The sequence below is a fragment of the Acinonyx jubatus genome, chromosome F2 (genome assembly GCF_027475565.1).
Source record: "Acinonyx jubatus isolate Ajub_Pintada_27869175 chromosome F2, VMU_Ajub_asm_v1.0, whole genome shotgun sequence".
Lineage (NCBI taxonomy): Eukaryota > Metazoa > Chordata > Mammalia > Carnivora > Felidae > Acinonyx > Acinonyx jubatus.
Window position 1 is genome coordinate 36,814,757 of NC_069394.1, and position 19,307 is coordinate 36,834,063.

General features: G+C 37.3%; 1 protein-coding gene, 1 long non-coding RNA gene and 1 pseudogene across 9 annotated transcripts in view; 1 reads left to right on the plus strand and 2 right to left on the minus strand.

The window, feature by feature from the left end:
- Positions 1-19,307, minus strand: part of SPAG1 (sperm associated antigen 1) — a 69,199-nt gene that overhangs the window by 32,931 nt on the left and 16,961 nt on the right. For all 5 annotated transcript variants that reach the window (XM_053208408.1, XM_053208409.1, XM_027064129.2 and 2 more), the window contains 3 exons: positions 16,075-16,205; positions 13,955-14,061; positions 9,296-9,455 (listed from right to left, as the gene is read on the minus strand). In XM_053208408.1, the coding sequence (XP_053064383.1) occupies positions 9,296-9,455; positions 13,955-14,061; positions 16,075-16,205 (398 nt within the window). The remainder of the gene's footprint in view (positions 1-9,295; positions 9,456-13,954; positions 14,062-16,074; positions 16,206-19,307) is intronic.
- Positions 3,995-16,635, plus strand: LOC128312866 (uncharacterized). 4 transcript variants are annotated; one of them, XR_008292718.1, is made up of 3 exons: positions 3,995-4,142; positions 16,083-16,272; positions 16,397-16,635. It is a non-coding gene; the product is annotated as an uncharacterized LOC128312866 (long non-coding RNA). The 4 variants fall into 4 exon arrangements; XR_008292717.1 differs by having other exon boundaries at positions 3,997-4,137; XR_008292719.1 differs by having other exon boundaries at positions 4,013-4,142; positions 16,126-16,272.
- Positions 9,462-13,252, minus strand: LOC106980017 (39S ribosomal protein L39, mitochondrial-like; annotated as a pseudogene).

Here is a 19,307-nt window from a genome sequence, read left to right on the forward strand (position 1 = left end):
AACATTCCAGAGGAGTTGTTCAGGAGGTGGCTCCAAAAGTAGCTCAGAGGAGTGCCCTTATCTTGACTCTTCAGATAAGTCCTAATTAGCTTGGGAGTTGCTGATATAAACAGGATCATTGAAGTTTGGGTATGGATGAGGTCACTCAGATCTTCTGAAGGATTCTTAAAAAATACTAATACTTAAAGGATGATCAGAAGAAAAACCTCCAATGGGATGGAGAAGTATATAGAAATGAGAGAAAACCCAGGAGGGAGTACTGCCTCAGAAACCAAGAAAGAGTATTTCAGGGAGAAAGGACTCAACAGTAACAAATATCAAAGGAATGGATGGCCAGCAGTGTCAACTATATAAGGCCTATAGAGAACCATTAGATCTAAAGCCACAAGGACTTACTTCAGTAGCCTTCAATAGTTTGGGTAGTTGGTAGATGCAAAACTCCTCAACAAAAATAGCAAACCGAATCCAACAGCCTATACAAGGATTATACACCATGACCAAGTGGGATTTCTCTCAGGAAGTAGTTCAACAGTACAAAATCAATATACACACCACACATGAATAGAATAAGGGGAAAAACCACATGACCACAACTGACATTGAGAAAGTGTTTTACAGGGACACCTGGGGCGCCTGGGTAGCTCAGTTGGTTAAGCATCTGACTCTTGTTCTTAGCTCAGGTCTTGATCTCAGGGTCATGAGTTCAAGCCCTGTGTTGGGCTCCACACGCTGGGTGTGAAGCCTACTTAAAAAAATAAAAATAAGTAAAAACAAAAAGCATTTTACAAAATCCAACACCTTCTCATGACTTAAAAAAAAAAAAAAAAGAAAACCACTCAGAAAACTAGGAACAGAAATGAAATTTCTCAATCTGATAAAGTACAATTATGAAAAACTCAGTCAACATCATATTCAATGGTAGAGTCCTAAAAGTTTTCCCCTGAAGATCAGGAACAAGACAAGGATACTATTTTCACTGCAGCTACTCAACATTATACTGGAAATTGTAGCCTGATCAATTAGGCAAGAAAAAAATAAAATAAATTAAAAAATAAAATAAAATAAGCATCCATATTGGAAGGGAAAAAGTAAAACCATTTATTAACAGATGACATAATTGTTATATATTATTATATATATTTTATATTATGCATATGTGTTTGTATGTGTGTGTTTATATATATGTGTGTGTGTATAACACACACACACACACACACACACACACACACACACACACACTAAAAAGCAAATTCAGCAATTTCAGGGTATAAGATATACTAGCAATGAACAATCTGACAATTACAACAACAGTCCCGTTTACAATAGCGTCATACGAATAAAATTTAGGAATACATTTAACCAAGGAGGTGAAAGACTTGTATGCTGAAAACTACAAATCATTGCTGGAAGAAAACCAACAAATGGAAAGGCATCTCTTCATTACCGATAGGATGACTTAATTTTAAGGTACCCAAAGTTATCTACAGATCTGGCATAATTCCTAACAAATTCTTACAGGCTTTTTTGCAGAAATGGAAAAGCTGATCCTCAAATTCATATGGAATTTACAGGAGTCCAGGATAATCAAAACAATCTTGAAAAAGAACAAAATCAAAGGACTTACACTTCTGATTTCAAAACTTACTAAAAGTTCCAGTAATCAAAACAGTGTGGTACTGACATAAGGATAGACATCTAGACCAACAGTATAGAACTGAGAGTCTGCAAACCTTTCTATGGCCAGTTGATTTTTGACAAGAGTGTCCAAGTCCATTCAATGGGGAAAGAATAATCTGACAAATGGTGTTCAGACAATGCATTTCCACATGCTGAGGGGGAAAAAAAAAGCTAAGTTGGACCCCTTCCTACATCAATCAATCAAAATAAGTTAGTAATCTAAATATAAGAGCTAAAACCATAAAATTCTTAGAAGAGAACATAAAGGTAAATCTATATGACCTTGGATTTGGCAAAGGATTTTTATATATGACATCAAAGGCACAGGCAACAAAAGAGAAAATAAATTGAGCTTCATCAAAATTAACAACTTTTGTGCATAAAAGGGTATTATTAAGATAGTAAAAAGACAACCCACAGAATGAGAGAAACTGTGCGCAAGGGTCTAGTATCCAGACTATATAAAGTGCACTTATAATGCAACTATAAAGAGACAATCTAATTTTTAAATGGGCAAAGAACTTGATAAACATTCCTCCAAAGAAGCTAAACAAATAATAATAAACACATAAGATTGGTTAACATAGTAAGTCATTAGAAAAATGCAAATCAAAACCATAAGGAGTTACCACTTCACACCCATTATGATGGTTATAATCAAAAAAGTAAACTGTAACAAGTGTTTCAAGGATGTGGAGGAATTAAAATCCTCATATATTGGTGGGACTATAAAATGGTATAGCCACTTTGGAAAATAGTCTGGCAGTTCCTAGAGAAGTTAAAACACTGAGTTGCTATGTAACCCAGCATTCTACTCCTAGTTATTAAAATTAAAAACACATGCATAAACACAACACTTGCATAGCCACATTATTCATAATAGACAAAAAAAGTGGAAACAGCCCAAATGTACATCAACAGATAAAGTGTAGTATTATCCATGCAATAGAATATTTGTCCATAAAAAGGAATAAAGTACTGACACATGCTGCAACATGGATGGACCTTGAAACTATTATGCTAAGTAAAAGGAGCCAGACATAAAACACCACATATTGTATGATTCCATTTATATGAGATATTCAGCACAGGCAAATCCACAGAGACAGAAAATAGTGGTTGTCAGGGGAGGGGTGATGGAAGTGACTGTTAATGGGTATGACATTTCTTTTTGTGATGATAAAAAAATGTTCCAGAATTAGACTGTGTTGATGGTTGCACAACCTTGTGAATATATTAAAATCCACTGAACTTGAAAAGGATGAATTTCATGATATATGTATCCTATCTCAATTTAAAAAAAGGAATGCTTATTTCACTTTACCCTTGATGAGTCAGAGGATACTTTCTTTCTTTTTTTTTTTTTTTTAAAACCCCCATGTTGGCCAATTTGATGGGAGAGAAAAGGAATCTTTTCCCTTTTTTATTAGCAATACAAAATTTGTTGATCACTTAATTTATCCATTGGTGATTTATCTGTTCATACACTTTGTTCATTTCAGTACTGGGCTATTTTAACATTTGATTATTGTTTTTTAAAAGCTCTTCATATTATAAGGTTATCAACTGCTTGTCATTTTTCTTAGTTTGTCATTTGTATTTTAATTTTTTTTATAACATCTGACTTATACAGGTTTTTCACTTTTACAGTCAACATCATTTACCTTTCTTTTCATGATTTTGTCTATTAACTCTTTGAAATCCCTACCCTTCCACCTTCCTGATCCCACTGACTCCAGGACAAGAAAAATAACTGTATTTTATTCTTCTGTGAGTTACTATCTAATTTTCTTATATTTCATTTTTAAGTGGGGAATAAGCAACAGCACTAAAGAGGGGCTAGATGCTTAATTTCCTCTGATTGCTTCACAGACTCTGTAAAAAGACAAAATAAATACTAAAGCCTCTGACAGCTAGTTGTATGATGATGGTCACATCTAAATGCTCTCCAGTAGGGAGAGAAAACACAAATAGATGGGGAGTTCCCAAAAAAGCCCAGAAACTCAAATCCCCAGACCTAATCAGCCTGACATATAGATATTTCTTCATACTGGTCCTTGGAAGGGCAGGTGAAGGAAACCTATCATTTGTCTTGTCTCAGTACCTGATACAGAGTAGGTGCTCAATAACTGTCAGCTATTAAGTCAAATCCACTGGTTATGTTATACCTCAGTCGGGATGAACTGGGCCTGGCCAACGCAAGTGGTGCTCGCAAGGGAGCAACATTATCAGCCGAGGTTAAACAACACTAAATGCTGCATTTTTCCATGGCCTTCAGGGCTCCCTGCATCATACCCCATAATGACTAGGAATTCTTTCTCGGAATGTGGTGATATGGGGAAACACATGCAAGGATTCCATCCTAATAACATCCCTCTGGGCTTTCACATTATTTCCTAGAAGTGACTTCGATTTCTCCTGTCTTGTCCAAGGCTCCAGGACCTCTAACAATGGAACTCGGTAAGGTGAGCATAAGATAGCCCCATTGATTTGATTTCATCTTAAAAGGACTACCTCTGTGCTTCTAGCCATTTATTCCACCTATGGATTTGCTTTCCTGATAAAAGGGAACTAACTGGTCTTAACATTTACATTCCTCTCAAGACATTTTTGTTTTCGGAATCTCACATATTTTTAAGTATTCACTTATCTACAAAATAATTATTGAGGGGCACGAATGACAAGATCAGATATGGTTCCCTTAAAGCTCTAGCTGCTTGGAAATCTGAATGAGAATATTGCTTCTCTGTAGTTCTAATGTTAGGGATAACCACCTAACTCAGAGAGAAACATCTTATGAACCTATTAAATGATACTACATAACAATCCTAACTCAGATTACTAATCATAGACTATTACTCATTGTTTAATGATTAGCCCTTCCCTGTTTATGTTTATTTGTGAGGAGGGTTGTTTAGTATCTCTCCCTCCCCCAGCTTTATTGACATAATTGACATATAACATTCCTTGTGTAAGTTTAAAGTGTTCAACGTGATGATTTTATATATATACATATACATGCACACATATATACACATATAAATATGTATATACGTATATTGCAAAATGATTACCATAGTAAGGTTACTTAAAACATCCATCACTTTACATAACTTTTTTTTGTAGTGAGAACATTTAAAATATACTTTCTTAGCAACTTTCAAGTATATAATACCACATTTTTAACTATAGTCACCATGCTGTAAATTAGCTCCCCAAAACTTATTCATCTTACAACTGGAAGTTTTCACTCTAACCAACTTATCCCCCATGCCCCCACTCCTGGCAACCACTGTTCTACTCTCTATTTCTACAAATTTGGCTTTTTTTTACATTCCACACAGAAGTGAGATCATACGGTATTTGCCTTTCGCTGACTTATTTCACTTGGCATAATGTCCTAAAGGTCCACCTATGTTTTTGCACATGGCAGGAATTGCTTCTTTTTTTTTTTTTTTTTTTTTTGTGTGGCCTAAAAATATTCTAGTGTGTGTGAGTGTGTGTCTTACATTTACTTTATCCACTTATCTCCTGAAGGACACTTAGGTTGTTTCCATGTCTTGGCTATTGGGAATAATGCTGAAAAGAACAAAAGGGTACAGATACCTCTTTAAGATAGTGATTTCATTTCTATTGAACATATACCCAGAAATAGGATAACTGGACCATATGGTAGTTTTATTCTTAATCTTTTGAGGAACCTCCATACTGTTTTTCATAGTGGCTCCATTAGTTTATATTCCCACCAGCAGTCAGCAGGTGATCCCTTTTCTCCACATCCTTGCCCACATTTGTTATTTCTTATCTCTCTGATGACAGCAATTCAAACACATTTGGGGTGACATCTCATTGTGGCTTTGATTTGCATTTTCCTGATGACTGATGTTGAGCACCCTTTTCTGTATCCACTGGCCATGTGAATATCTTCTTTGGAAAAATGTCTACTCAGTTCTTATGCTCCTTTAATCAAAAATGATCACATTGGTTTTTAACTCACTTGTTCCTCAACATAGGTTCAGCCTCTGATAAGAGTCAGTGAGCACAAGGGAGATAAACACCAAATTACATCTGTTTCTTTGACAGTGTAGCCTGGTGATGTTCAGTCTGGACTTTATAGAGTATAGAACGTATACTTTCTTAGTTGGCATCCAGTAACCACTTTTATGAGATAGACTTTGGAGTCACACAGATTTAGGGCCATATCCTAGCCACGTGACTTACAGCCAGTGCGTATGCGGCAAATAACTAGAACTGTCTAGGCTTCCATTGCCTAATCTATGAAAGTTTGCATTATAGCTTTCTTGAGAATTAAATAAAATAATCTATATAAAACACTTTCATAGTTCTTCAAATGTGCTAATCTTTCAAAAAAAAAAAAAAAACTAGTAATGAGAAAGGCAGCTCCTGTCAACATGGAGTAAACACACTCCACCCATCTCTCCCACTGAATATAACTAAAAATCTGAAACAGAATTGATGCAGCAGGCACACGAGGACACCGAAAAGTAAATGGTAGCAGCCCAGTTGGGAAAAGGAACTAGAACCTGAAATACCACCAAACCAGCAGTGAGTTTCTGTTTTTTCTTTCCTCTGATATCTCCTAACCTGGGTCAAAGGCCATCTAAAACCCAGAACTGCTGCACTGGGTGTGGGGAGAAAGAGCTTCAGGAGAAGCCCTCTATTTAGTTTATCTAAAGCAACAAGTTAGCTGGCACCTATGAGAGAGAGTTGGGGAAAACCTGGTTTTTCCTTTTTTCCTTTCTATCCAGTCCCAGCCCCCAGCCAATCCTGCAGCAGCTGCAGAGGCAGCAGCAGCCAAGTAGGTACCTAAACTCTTATCTCTGGTCAGAGAAGCTGTGTCCCAAGCATTCTTCCCCATTGCTTTTCTTCTCTGTCCTGTTGCTGTTTAGTCCTGGAGGCACACAGTCATGGGAAGTGTGCGGTAGAATGGGGAAATTAAAAGTCTGGCTTTCTAGCTAGAGGAATGGGAAGGAAAACCATTGGAAACCAGAAAGAGTAGAGAAGAATCACAGAGAGAAGGGAACTCAAGAAAACAATTGCAAAGAATTGTATATGGACTGGACGCACCCTCCAGGTGATCTATATGCATAAAGTGACCCTAAACGTCATTCTGAAAATTTTGAGACCGGAATCACAGGAGGAGACCACTGCCCAGACCCCAGCTAGTCACAGAGTTGTGTACAGGTGGGACAGATCCAAATAGCATTGCAAAGGTCTTGAAACTAAACTGACATTAGAACCATATTCCACAGGAATGCCTGGGTGGCTCAGTTGGTTAAGTGTCTTAACTCTTGGTTTTGACTCAGGTCACGATCTCACAGTTTTGTGAGTTCAAGCCCCACATCGGGCTCTGCATTGGCAACACAGAGCCTGCTTGGGATTCTCTCTCCCCTCCCCACCCCCCAGCCCTTCCCCCACTGTGCTGTCTCTGTCTCTCTCAAAATAAATACATAAACTTAAAAAAAACCCCATATTCCACAGAAGTTGGGTAGGAAAACTGTTACCCTAACCTAATCAGATTAACTGCTTTAAAAAAATTCTCCATAAGATTTAAACAAGACTGAAAACCACATAATATTTAAAATTGCTAGTATACAGTACACAATTACTTAACAAATGAGGAAGAGAGAAAATATTAACATTTGGCAAGGGGAAAAGACAATTAAGTAATGCCAAACCCCAGATAACACATATGTTAATACTCAAAGACTTTTAGTGACTATTATAACCATGTCCAAGAAATAAAGCCAAACTCTCCCAAAATGGACAGAAAGACTTAAAAACTTTGCAGAGAAATGTAAGATTTTTAAAAAATGGAAATTTTAGAGTGGAAAACCACAATAACAAAATTTACAATTCACTGAATGGGAGCAACAGTAGATTTGGGATCAAAGAAGAAAAAAATCAGTGAACTTGAATATAGATCAATAGAAACTTTTCAATCGTAAGAAAAAAAAGGAAAAAAGCCTCAAGGACTTGTGGGACAATACTAAGTGGTCTAACAATTGTGGCGTAACAGTCACTGTGGGAAAGGAGAAATAGTATTGTCCCCCAAAAAAAACTTTTGAAGAAATTATGACAGATCATCGGTTACCAAGGTTTGAGGTGAGGGGAGAATTTGGCTAAAAGGAGAGCAAGGAGTCTTTGGTGTGATGGAATTATTCTGTACCCTGATGGTGGTGGCTGTCACATGAAATTATATACATGTTGGAACTGCATACCAAAAAACTCCATTTTCACTATATGTAAATTTTTTAAGAGTTTTTAAATATTTATTCATTTTTGAGAGAGAGTGCGAGTGAGCATGAGATGGGGAGGGGCAGAAAGAAAAGGAGAGAGAGAATCCCAAGCAGGTGCTGCACCGCAAGCCCAGAGGGCTTGAAACCATGAACCATGAGATCATGACCTGAGCCGAAATCAAGAGTTGGGCACTTAATCGACCGAGCCACCCAGGGGCCCCCCACACAAGATTTTAAATGATCTCCTTTAATTTTAAGACACTTGGCTTGACACCTTTAGATGAATATAAACCTGTAGAACAATATTTGCTGCCAGAATTTATTTAAAGTGGCTGAAAGGTGAGTCTCAATCCTTGAAAAACTATTTAATGTCTCCTTTTTTTTTCTTTTTTTTTTAATCCTTTTGATGCCCTCTCTTCTTTTCCTATCTCCCTGGTGCTCTTACTCTGTTTCCTTTTTTCTCTTCCTCCTTTTTTTTCGGTCCCTTTGTCTTTACCCTGTCTTCACTGATCATATATTGTCTTGAGCTATATATCTTACGTTATATTTCTGTCACTGAAAAAATAACTATGTTTACCTCTTTACTTTTTTAAGTTGAATGAACATTTTATATTTCTCTTTCAAAATTAAAATATTCTGTCAGTTACTTGCCAAGTTGAGTTCTGTCCATGAATGATTTTCAAAACTGTTGCTTTCCCTTTGAATGCTGGGGTGGGGGGTGGGAGGCTACTCTCAGAAGGGGGTAGAGCCGCCCACCCACCCCCCTACCCCCCACAAGGGAGTAGGTGGATCTTCCCCCTTAAAGCTGATGTAACTATCATTATTTTGTATTATGAAGATAAAAGTTTACCTAGTCTAGATTCTTTTAAAAAAGTTATACCAGAGGTGAAATTATGCCTATTTCTTTTGCATATATAAAAAAATTTTTTGAGAGGCACATGTAGCAATTTCCCAACAATGCATTCATCTTTGTCCTATACTCCTGTGAAGGCAACATATTTTGTTTACAACCAAGTAGATATATACGGAACAATCATCTAGGAGAAAGGTAAAGGTTAAGGTTAAGGTTAACTTGCAAATGGCTGGTACATGGATAATATGATAATATTACTGATATTATCAGTATACCATGATAATCAGGAATTGAACACCAGAGAAGAGTGCCAGGTTAAGAAGAAAAATGGGTTTGGAAGATTATATTAGGAAAAACATAAAGAAAAAACTTGCTTGTGAATTTATAAGGTAAAGCTAGAAAGAGTTTGGTAGACTAAGAATTTTGATAGAAAGAGAAAATTTGAGCCAGCTCATCATATAAAAAGGGAGGTTTTTGCATAACCAAAAGAGAAAAGATGTTTTACTCTTATCTCCGCTGTTGTCTTCATGTTTTCTTCTGCTGTCCTTTCCACCTTCATCCTCTGAGTTTTCTACTTCCTGGATTATCATTCTCTTCCCTTTGGTTTCAGTCTTAGGTGCACGTTTAGAATTTTTCAGATCTCTTTCAACCTCCAACAAGGTCTTCTGCAACATAACCACCATGTTAAAGAAAATTTCTTCCTTTAATTAAAAACATAACCATCCTGTCAGGTAGGAATATGAAGATATTAAAAAGTGAATAAAGATATCTAAGATAACACTTTTTATGGTGACCTTTCTTTCCTTTTTCAAACAACCTCATTGGTTTGTCTGATTATAATCATACATGTCCATGGTTAAAAACTTAAAGCATAATGAGCATGAAAAAGAAAGAAACCACCTGAAATCCTACCACTCTGATAACACTGACATTCTGACATTTCTACATATATTTTTACATGTATGTATACACAGTGAGACACAGTTTTATACAAACAAAATCATGACTCATTTTTTTTAAGTAATGTTAAAAGTTCTACATGTTTTATGCCAATTAGAATGAAAAATACACATATATCAAAATATTTTTCTTCCCTCCCTTCCCCCAATTTTTTACAGCTTACAGAGGTATAGCTGACAAACTTGTATACTTCAAATGCACATGTTGATAGCTTTTGACCATAATAAATATATCCATCATTCCCAAGTTTCTTCCTGTTTCTTTCAACTATCTCCTTTTTGGCCCTCCCCTGTATCAGCTGTTCTTTTTGTTATGATAGGTTAGTTTATATTTTCTAGGATTTTATATAAATAGAATCATACTATATGTACTTTGTTTTTTACTCAGCATAATTATTTTGAAATTCACCCACACTGTTGTATATCTCTATCAGTTCATTCCTTTTTATTGTGAGTAGTAGTCTATAGTATGGATATAACAATTTATCCATTCACCTATTGAAATATGTTTAGGCTGTTATTAATTTTTGGCAATAAAAAAGCCATTATGAACATCTGTGCATAAATCTTTGTATTGACATATGCTTGCATTTTTCTTGGGTAAATACATAGGAGTGGAATGGTTAGATCATACGGTAGGTGTATGATTTTAAGTTTATTTTTTTCACAGGAAAATATGTATTTTAATTTACCATACATATTTACATTTTAGGAAGTTGCTAGGTCGGTACATTTTCCTCTGTAGGTTTAGTTTGAGCTTCAGTTAGCATTTTCCAAGATCTTTCCAATGACTTATCCCATATTGTAACATGTGCTCTTAAGTGTATAGGTAAAGACAGACCCTGGATTCTTCATACAAGACTCAACTGGGTGGTTTGAAGATTGTGAACTGCTGACACTTCCTAATGGAAACAAATACTTGTTCTTGGACTAAAAGGACCCTCACTCACATCAATGAAGTGACCAATCTGTGTAGCTTGACTATTCTCTCAGGGTTCTGAGATGACTGCTCTTCTGTGAAATCCATTTTATACATGCTGTGTTGAAATATCTCTAATGTCATTTTTGTTTCCACTTCCAGAGTTTCAAATGGAAGATGTTTATAAATTAAAACACGAGCATCTTCTGTGAAGGAACACAGGTTCTCTTTTGTTGGCATCCACTTATCACGTCTCTTATCCAGAACTGCATCATAGCAGAAGGCTCCAGAGATTACAGAGACCTCTGGAGCTCTGACCAAACTGACCACACATTCATCTTTGAATGCTCACCATCATGGCACAAGAATGCTAATAAGCCTTATTCATTTCTACTGGACCATGATCTTTGAAAGTAAGGAATTCAATTTCCTGGGATGTGGTCAAAGGTTTAAACATGTCCCCAGGTTGTCCATCCACAAGACCCAGAATTGACTTCCTGCAGGATCATTCACTTAAATGGATAGCACAACTATAAGGAGTTGAAATGTTTTTATTCGTCACAAAGACAGTGCCAGGGTCAGTTTTCTCATCGTGTTTAAATTCAGTCTTCTCAGTTTGAGGAGTTAATGATAACTGCCTGTTTTTCTCTTTATTAAAGAGATCATTCTGCATTATTTGCTTGTTTGCTTCTTTGTTATTGAGTTTTGAGAAGAACTTAACAGTTCTTCCTCAACTTATAATGGGGTTATGTCCTAATAAGCCCATCGTAAATTGAAAATGCATTTAATACACCTAACTTACCAAACATTGTAGCTTATTAGCCTAGCCCACCTTAAACGTGCTCAGAACACTGATATTACCCTATGGTTGGGCAAAATCCTCCAGCACAAAGCCTATTTTATAATAAAGTGATGAATACCTCATGTAATTTACTGAATACTGAAAGTGAGAAACACAGTGGCTGTATGGGCACAGAACAGTTGTGTCTCGCTTTCCCTATGTGACCACATGGCTGACTGGGAGCTGCCACTCACTGCCCCTGCCCAGCGTATCGCTAGCTCGGAAGAAAATCAAAATTCAAAATTCAAAATTCAAAGTACAGTTTGTACTGAATACATATCACTTTGGCACCATTAGGAAATCAAAAACTTGTAAGTCAAAACATTGTACGTTGGGGACCATGTGTATTTTCGTGATGCAAGTCCTTTGTTGGATATACAATTTGAAAATATTTTTTTCCTTAGTCTGTGGTTTGTCCTGTTTTTTCTTCTGATGATGTCTTTCAGAGAGCAAAAGTTTTAAATTTTAATGAAGTCCAATTTACCAACTTTTTCTTTTATGAATTTTATCCTATGTTTCCTTCCAGAACTCTTATATTCTAGGTTTTACACTGAGGTATATGATCCATTTTGAGTTAATCTTTGCATATAGTTAAAATATAAATGGTTAAGTCTTGAAAGTTAATATGTAAATATGAAATTATATTGGGTAGTGACATTAAAGGTGGTTCTGCTTGTTTAAAAATTTTTTTTAGAGAGGGGCATCTGGGTGGCTCAGTTGGCTGAGTGTCTGACTCTTGATTTCAGCTCAGGTCGTGATCTCACAGTTCGTGGGATTGAACCCCGTGTTGGGCTCTGTGCTGACAGTATGGAGCCTGCTTAGGATTCTTTCTTCCTCTCTCTCTCTGCTTTTCCCACTCACATGCACCTTCCTTCTCTCTCTCAAAATAAATAAACAAGAAAAAATTTTTAAGAATATTGTCATACAAACTTTTCAATAAATATACCACCATAAAATGGAAATACTATGGGAAAAAGACGTATTTTTTTCAGCTGGGCCCTAAACCTAATCCACAGAAATGCTGACTTGATAAATCCACCAGGGACATTAACTGCTACTGAGAGAGTGAGACAGATAACCCAAAAGGTGCATGTGGAAACAGCGACCACTTACTGCTGAAAGTTTCTCCATGGGTTTCTCATATTTCTAAATCTGTTGTGAGCAGAGGCAATAAATGACATTTGTTCCGGACTATCTTTTTGAGGATGTTTGTACTGAGAACAGCTTTGGAAAACAGAGAGTATTTCCCTTCAGAAAAGAGAGAGGTATATTTGCTCTCCAGTATAATAAAGATATTTCCCTCTGGAACAGAATTTTGGATAGGTTTGCTTGTATTCCACTATAAAAGATGGGGGATTCCTAAATTTGGGATTCCTTGGCCGTGATATAAACTTGCTGAGTGTGCAGCATCTATCTGGGCCACTCTGCACCTCCCTGGGGCACCTGGGGGCCAGGGCAACTGACGTGAACTTGAAGCTCATCAGTTTGCTATAGTGTGAATAACACAATACTTTGTGTCTAACCCAGAAGTCTTGCTTCTTCTGCTAGGCTAGCTTGTTAATTTGCAAGAAGGGTAAAATCTCAGACCCCTCACTGTTCTCAACACTTACCTCTACTCTTTAGGCCTCAAAACAGAGCCCAGAGTGCATATATGAATCAGTCTGCTCAGTCAGGCAGCAAACACTGTCAGTGGTGCTATGCTTACCATGCACTCTTCTATGGCCATGGAGCGCGTGCCTAATCCTACCTAGGAAACTTCCATACCACTCTGCATGATAAATTGAGATTGGCTCAGAGAAAAGCATTGCTTACAACACTGCAGGAAAGAGAAAAATTAAATATCCCCATTGTATGATATCACTTATATGTGAAATCTGCAAAAGCCAAATTCATAAAAACAGAAAGTAAAATGGTTTTAACCAGGGGCTGGTGCGGTAAGGACACTGGGGAGATGTTGTTTAAGGGTACAAACTTGAAATGAGTAGATAAATAAGTTCTGGAGAGCTAATGCATAGTATAGAGATTACAGTCAGCAATACTGTATCCTAAACTTCAAAGCTGCTAAGAGATTAGATCTTAATTGTTCTTACCACAAAAGAGAAATAATTATGTGATATGACAGAGGTCTTAGCTAAAGCTAAGGTGGTGATCATATTGCAATACATAAATGTATCTAATCAACATATGTACACCTTATACAATGTTATATATCTAAATCAATAAATAAATATTTATCCTTCAGAAGTAGGCTTATAGTTTTGGACAATTTAAAAGCCTGCTTTCTTCCACTTCAAATAGATATTAACACTTTAGGGTGTTTGGGATATACCTAGTTTTTAAAGCTGTGACCTAATTCTCAACATCATTCATCCAGCAAGACTGATATCATTTTAACATAAATACAGAAATAATAGAATTAGGTGAGGAATCACTTTCTGCACTTACTTTGGCCAACTCATTATCAGGTTCAACATTCAGTACTTTATTCAAATCTTCTATAGCTTCCTGGAGCTTGTTTTGATGTTTATATGTAGTGGCACGGCGTAGAAGAGCTGAAAATTTACCGAGAAAAAGTTATATCTTTTAATGTACACTAGCATGGTTAGAACATATTTTTCTTTTCTTTTTTTAATGTTTATTTGTTTTTGAGAGAGAGAGAGAGAGAGAGGGAGAGCTAGCAGAGGAGGGGCAGAGATAGAGGGAGACACAGGATCTGAAGCAGGCTCCCAGCTCTAAGCTGTCAGCACAGAGCCGGACGCGGGGCTCAAACTCACAAACCACAAGATCATAACCTGAGTTGACGTCGGCCACTTACCCAACAGTCACTCAGGTGCCCCTAATTTGGTAACTATTTAAAACTGATAATGAATGCCTTTATAGCCCCATCATTATCCAGGTATAATGAGAGAACTTTGTATAGTTATTATTTTGAGAAGAATCAGGCTTAGAAATTTTGAAAAGTGAGCATTTTATATCTGATATATTTTAATATGCTATTTTAAAATGTAAATTTGACCAATTTGCTTCTAGTCTTAAAATGAGCCATGAATCAAACCATAAGAGACTCTTAAACACAGAGAACAAACTGAGGGTTGATGAGGTAGGGGCAGGAGAGAGGGGAAAATGGGTGATAGGCATTAAGGAGGGTACTTGGGATGAGCACTGCGTGTTGTATGTAAGCGATGAATCATGGGAATCTACTCCCGAAGCCAAGAGCACACTGTATACACTGTATGTTAGCTAACCTGACAATAAATAATATTAAAAAAAAAAAAGAATGAGCCATGAACCTCTGGTTTCTGCACACCCATGTTCACAGTCACAAAAGATTACATTCCATGTGAAAAAAATTAAGTGTTTATATTTACTCAAATACATAAACACTTAAAGAAATAGAGTCCGGGTGCCTGGATGGCTCAGTTGGTTAAACGTCTGACTCGGCTCAAGTCATGATCTCATGGTTCATGAGTTTGACTCCCGCATCGGGCTCTGTGCTGACAGCTCACAGCCTGGAGCCTGCTTCAGATTCTGTGTCACCCTCTCTCTCAGCCCCTCCCCTGCTCACACTCTGTCTCTCTCTCTCAAAAATAAAATAAACATTAAAAAAATTTTTTTTAAAGAAATAGAAAGAGTCTATTGTAAATTATGTTACTCCCTTGTGGAGTGATTGCTTCTTAATAACAGAAAAGGAAAGCAAAGTCTGACTTGTATACCTTGGACTTAGACCATGGCAAAGTTGTGCAGTCACAGAGACAGGAAATCAGAACAGAGTGCTGGTGTTGGTGAAAACATATAGTTGGTTTTGGACACATTTAAAATGTCTATGGACATATAAGTGGAAATGCCCACAAAGTCACTGGTAGAAGGTTCTAGAGCTCTGGTGTGGGCTTATTATATTAATAAATGTTAGAAAATCTGTATTAAATTACACTTAGATATTTTTTGGATAAAAAGATAGTTTGATAAGTAAGTAACAAGAAGGCAAATATTGGGACACCTGGGTGGCTTAGTCGGTTAAGCATCCGACTTCTGCTTAGGTCATGATCTCATGGTTCGTGAGTTCAAGCCCCACATTAGGCTCTCTGCTGTCAGCACAGAGTCTGCTTCGGATCCTCTGTCCCCCTCTCTCACTGCCCCTCCCCCGCTCATTCATTTTTTCTCTCTCTCTCTGTCAAAACAAATAAACATTAAATAGAAGATTTAAAAAAAAGACAAGGGAGCCTGGGTAGCTCACTTGGTTAAGCATTCCACTTCGGCTCAGGTCATGATCTCATGGTTTGTGAGTTTGAGCTCAGAGCCTGGAGTCTGATTCAGATTCTGTGTCTCCCTCCCTCTCTCTCTGCTCCTACCAAACTCACACCCCTGGCATTATTAACTACTTCAATACAAATAACCAGGAATTCAAATTCTAAGTTAAACTTGAAGTTAAAAGTCACTTTATGAAGATGATGATTCACATATAGAAATTAGAGTGTATTTGAAATATTCTTAGTATAATTACAGTGTGTACAAATGGTCCAACAAATCCTGATGTAAATTTAAAGCATTCTATGAATAGTTTTTACCCTTTAAGTTTCCAGGTTCTAACTCCAACACCTTTTCACAATCCTGAAAAGCACTGTTCCAGTTCTGTAGCTTGAGTTCTGCTTGAGCGCGATTGTTATAGGCCACTACATTGGGAAGCACTGATATACTCCTACAAGAGAGACACTTATTGGCAACAAGTTGACCAGAGGAAAACATATGAAGATAGAGAAACTCAGGTAAAGTTGTAAAGAGAACAATCATAGCCCATGCCATGGGTGGCATTGTGTCCCCAAAACTCATGCTGAAGTCCTCATCCCCAGTAGCTCAGAACATAACTATATTTGGACGTTGTCTTTACAGAGATGATGAAGTCAAAATGAGGTCATGATGGTGTACCTTCGTCCAATATGACTGGTGTCCTTATAAGAAGAGATTAGAACACAGACACATGCCAAAGAAAGACCACTTGAAGACACAGAGAGAAGACAGTCACCTACAAGCCAGAACAGGGGCCCAGAAGACGCCAGCCCTCCTGACACTTTGATCAGATTTGTAGCCTTCAGGATGGTGAGAAAATACATTTCTGTTTGAGCCCCTCAGTCTGTGGCACTTTGTTATGGCAGTCCTAGCAAGCTAATACAGCCTGCAGGATCAAAAGCAATAAAATACAGCTCTGTAAACATACTGAATCACTATTTACACAGATGCTTAAATATCCAGTTAAGCAGTTTAAGGTTGGCTCTGGCTTCACAAGTGACATGGTAACCTAAACGCCCATAGATCTCCTAAAAAACCAGTTTAGTTAACATCAAATACATATTTTGACCCCTTAGAGACAATTTCCTAGTACAAAAAAAATGGAGCAATCAATCACAACTAATACCCTTTATTAAGCTATTATGTTGAGTTTAGTTTATAATCTAAAAACAGGAGTTTAGCTTATAATCTAAAAGATTTAACTCTAAGGCAATGCTCATAATTTAATCTGAGAAGTTTAACTGAAGAAAAACAGGTGAGTAGTAGTAACTGAGGAATACAGACTTTACGAGCACATTTTGTTGTGTTAAGAGTATGAATGCAAAATAACTGATGAGAGAAGGAACTTACAACCTACTTGGTTGCTGTTTAAAAAGGTGATTTGGAATGCTGTGAAATAATGTACTCAGAAGTATAGGAAAGATAAGGGTATTGGTGCGTTGAGTTTTCTAAATCCAGAAGAATAGAAGATGAAAATGGAAGAGCCAGAAAAAGTAGCAATTTACTAAGATCATTAAAGATAATTATAAAGCAATGACATGGTTGGGTAGAGACCAAACACAGAAAATACAAGTAAGAATAACTAATACAAGTACCTGACACTGAGCACTTCCCACGTGCCAGGCACTCAACACTAAGCTCCTTTAATTCTCACTACAATCCACGAAAGACATATTACTGCTCTTCCTACTTTACGGATGAAAAAAAATGATGTAACAGAAAGGCTAATTAACATGCCCAAGGCCACAAGTTAGTAAATGAGAATCAGGACTCAAACCCAGTCTACTCCAGCACCTGCTATTGTTACTACCGTGTTATCCTGCCTTTCAGTATGTTGCTTTATTTAGTCCTCACAGCTGCTCCAAAGTAGGCACTACACCAGCGTCATCACACTGAGAAAACTGAGGCAAGAGAGGTGAGGAATCTGCCCGATGTCAGAAAGTGGCAGTCTGAGTTCCTTTAGCCATTATGCCATGCCGCTTTACTTTTTCCCTCTTTGATTTCTTTTTTTTTAAATTTTTTTTTCTTAATGTTTATTTTTGAGAGAGACAGAGAGACAGAGTACAAAGGGGAGGGGCCGAGAGAGAGAGAGGGAGACACAGAATCTGAAGCAGGCTCCAGGCTCCGAGCTGTCAGCACAAGGCCCAACGGGGCTTAAACTCACGGGCTGTGAGATCATGACCGGAGCTGAAGTTGGACGCTTAACTGACTGAGCCACCCAGGTGCCCCTCCCTCTATGATTTCTTAAAAGAAGACAAGAAAAATTTTGTTCCCTATAATAGACTAAGATACTCCACTGGTGGAAATCTACAAAAAGAGAACAACATCAGTATTGATGTCCATCTATCTGAAAGGGGAAGACTATACTGAATAAAAGAACATACCTTGTATGTCCACCTAATCAGAGGAGATAAAATGCTTTAGAGACACAACATTGAAAAAGAAAATCTTCTTTTCAAAGCTGGATAAAAGTTTGTAGAGAGTTTATTTCTAAGATGGTGTAAGGGATTCTATAAGCACAATTAGTTTGTAACAATGTTTTAGGAAATTAGTCTACTTTTCATGGACTATAAGAGCTTCAAAAGCTCATATAAGTATTTATTGAACATCTACTATGAACCAAGAACTTTGTTGGACACTGGGGATACAAAAGTATAAAAAAACTGACAAGGGCACTATGCTCTGACAGAGCTTACAGTCTACTTACTATCAAATCACACGAACTTAAATTATACCTCCAATAAGTACCACAAAGGAGAGGCAAGACTGGGGGCGCCTGGGTGGCTCGGTCGGTTAAGCGTCCGACTTCGGGTCAGGTCATGATCTCACGGTCCGTGAGTTCGAGCCCCACGTCGGGCTCTGTGATGACAGCTCAGAGCCTGGAGCCTGTTTCCGATTCTGTGTCTCCCTCTCTCTCTGCCCCTCCCCTGTTCATGCTCTGTCTCTCTCTGTCTCAAAAACATAAACGTCAAAAAAAAAATTAAAAAAAAAAAGGAGAGGCAAGACTGCTACAAGAGCGTATAAATTGGGGGTCAAGGGTGGGGAGGAGTGGAGTAGGGTAAAGATTTAACCTTGTCTGGGAGGTAAAGGAAGACTTCCCCCAAAGAAGTAAAGCATGGGATGAGATCTGAAGGTAAGTTAGAATTAACTAGATAATGAGAAAAGGAAAGAATATTTTACACAGAGACCCAGCATATGCAAAGACCCTGTGGTGGGAGGTAGTATCATAAGTGTCATGATTAAATCTAGGCAGTATGACTACAGAACCTGAATTCTTAACCTCTATGCTATATGGACTTTCTGTCGAGTTCCATTCAGATGCCTTCTATTTTCTCTGTCAAATAGGAAAGTTAGGACCTCTGTCAAAACTGGGGGTGGGGTGGGGAGCTTAAAGGGTTGAGAAAAAGTATTTAAGAAACCAAACACAAGTAAATTTATGATAAATCATAAGTATAATATCTTAAATGATTCTGAAAGACTTTTTATTTATATCATTTCAACAATTAAATAGAAA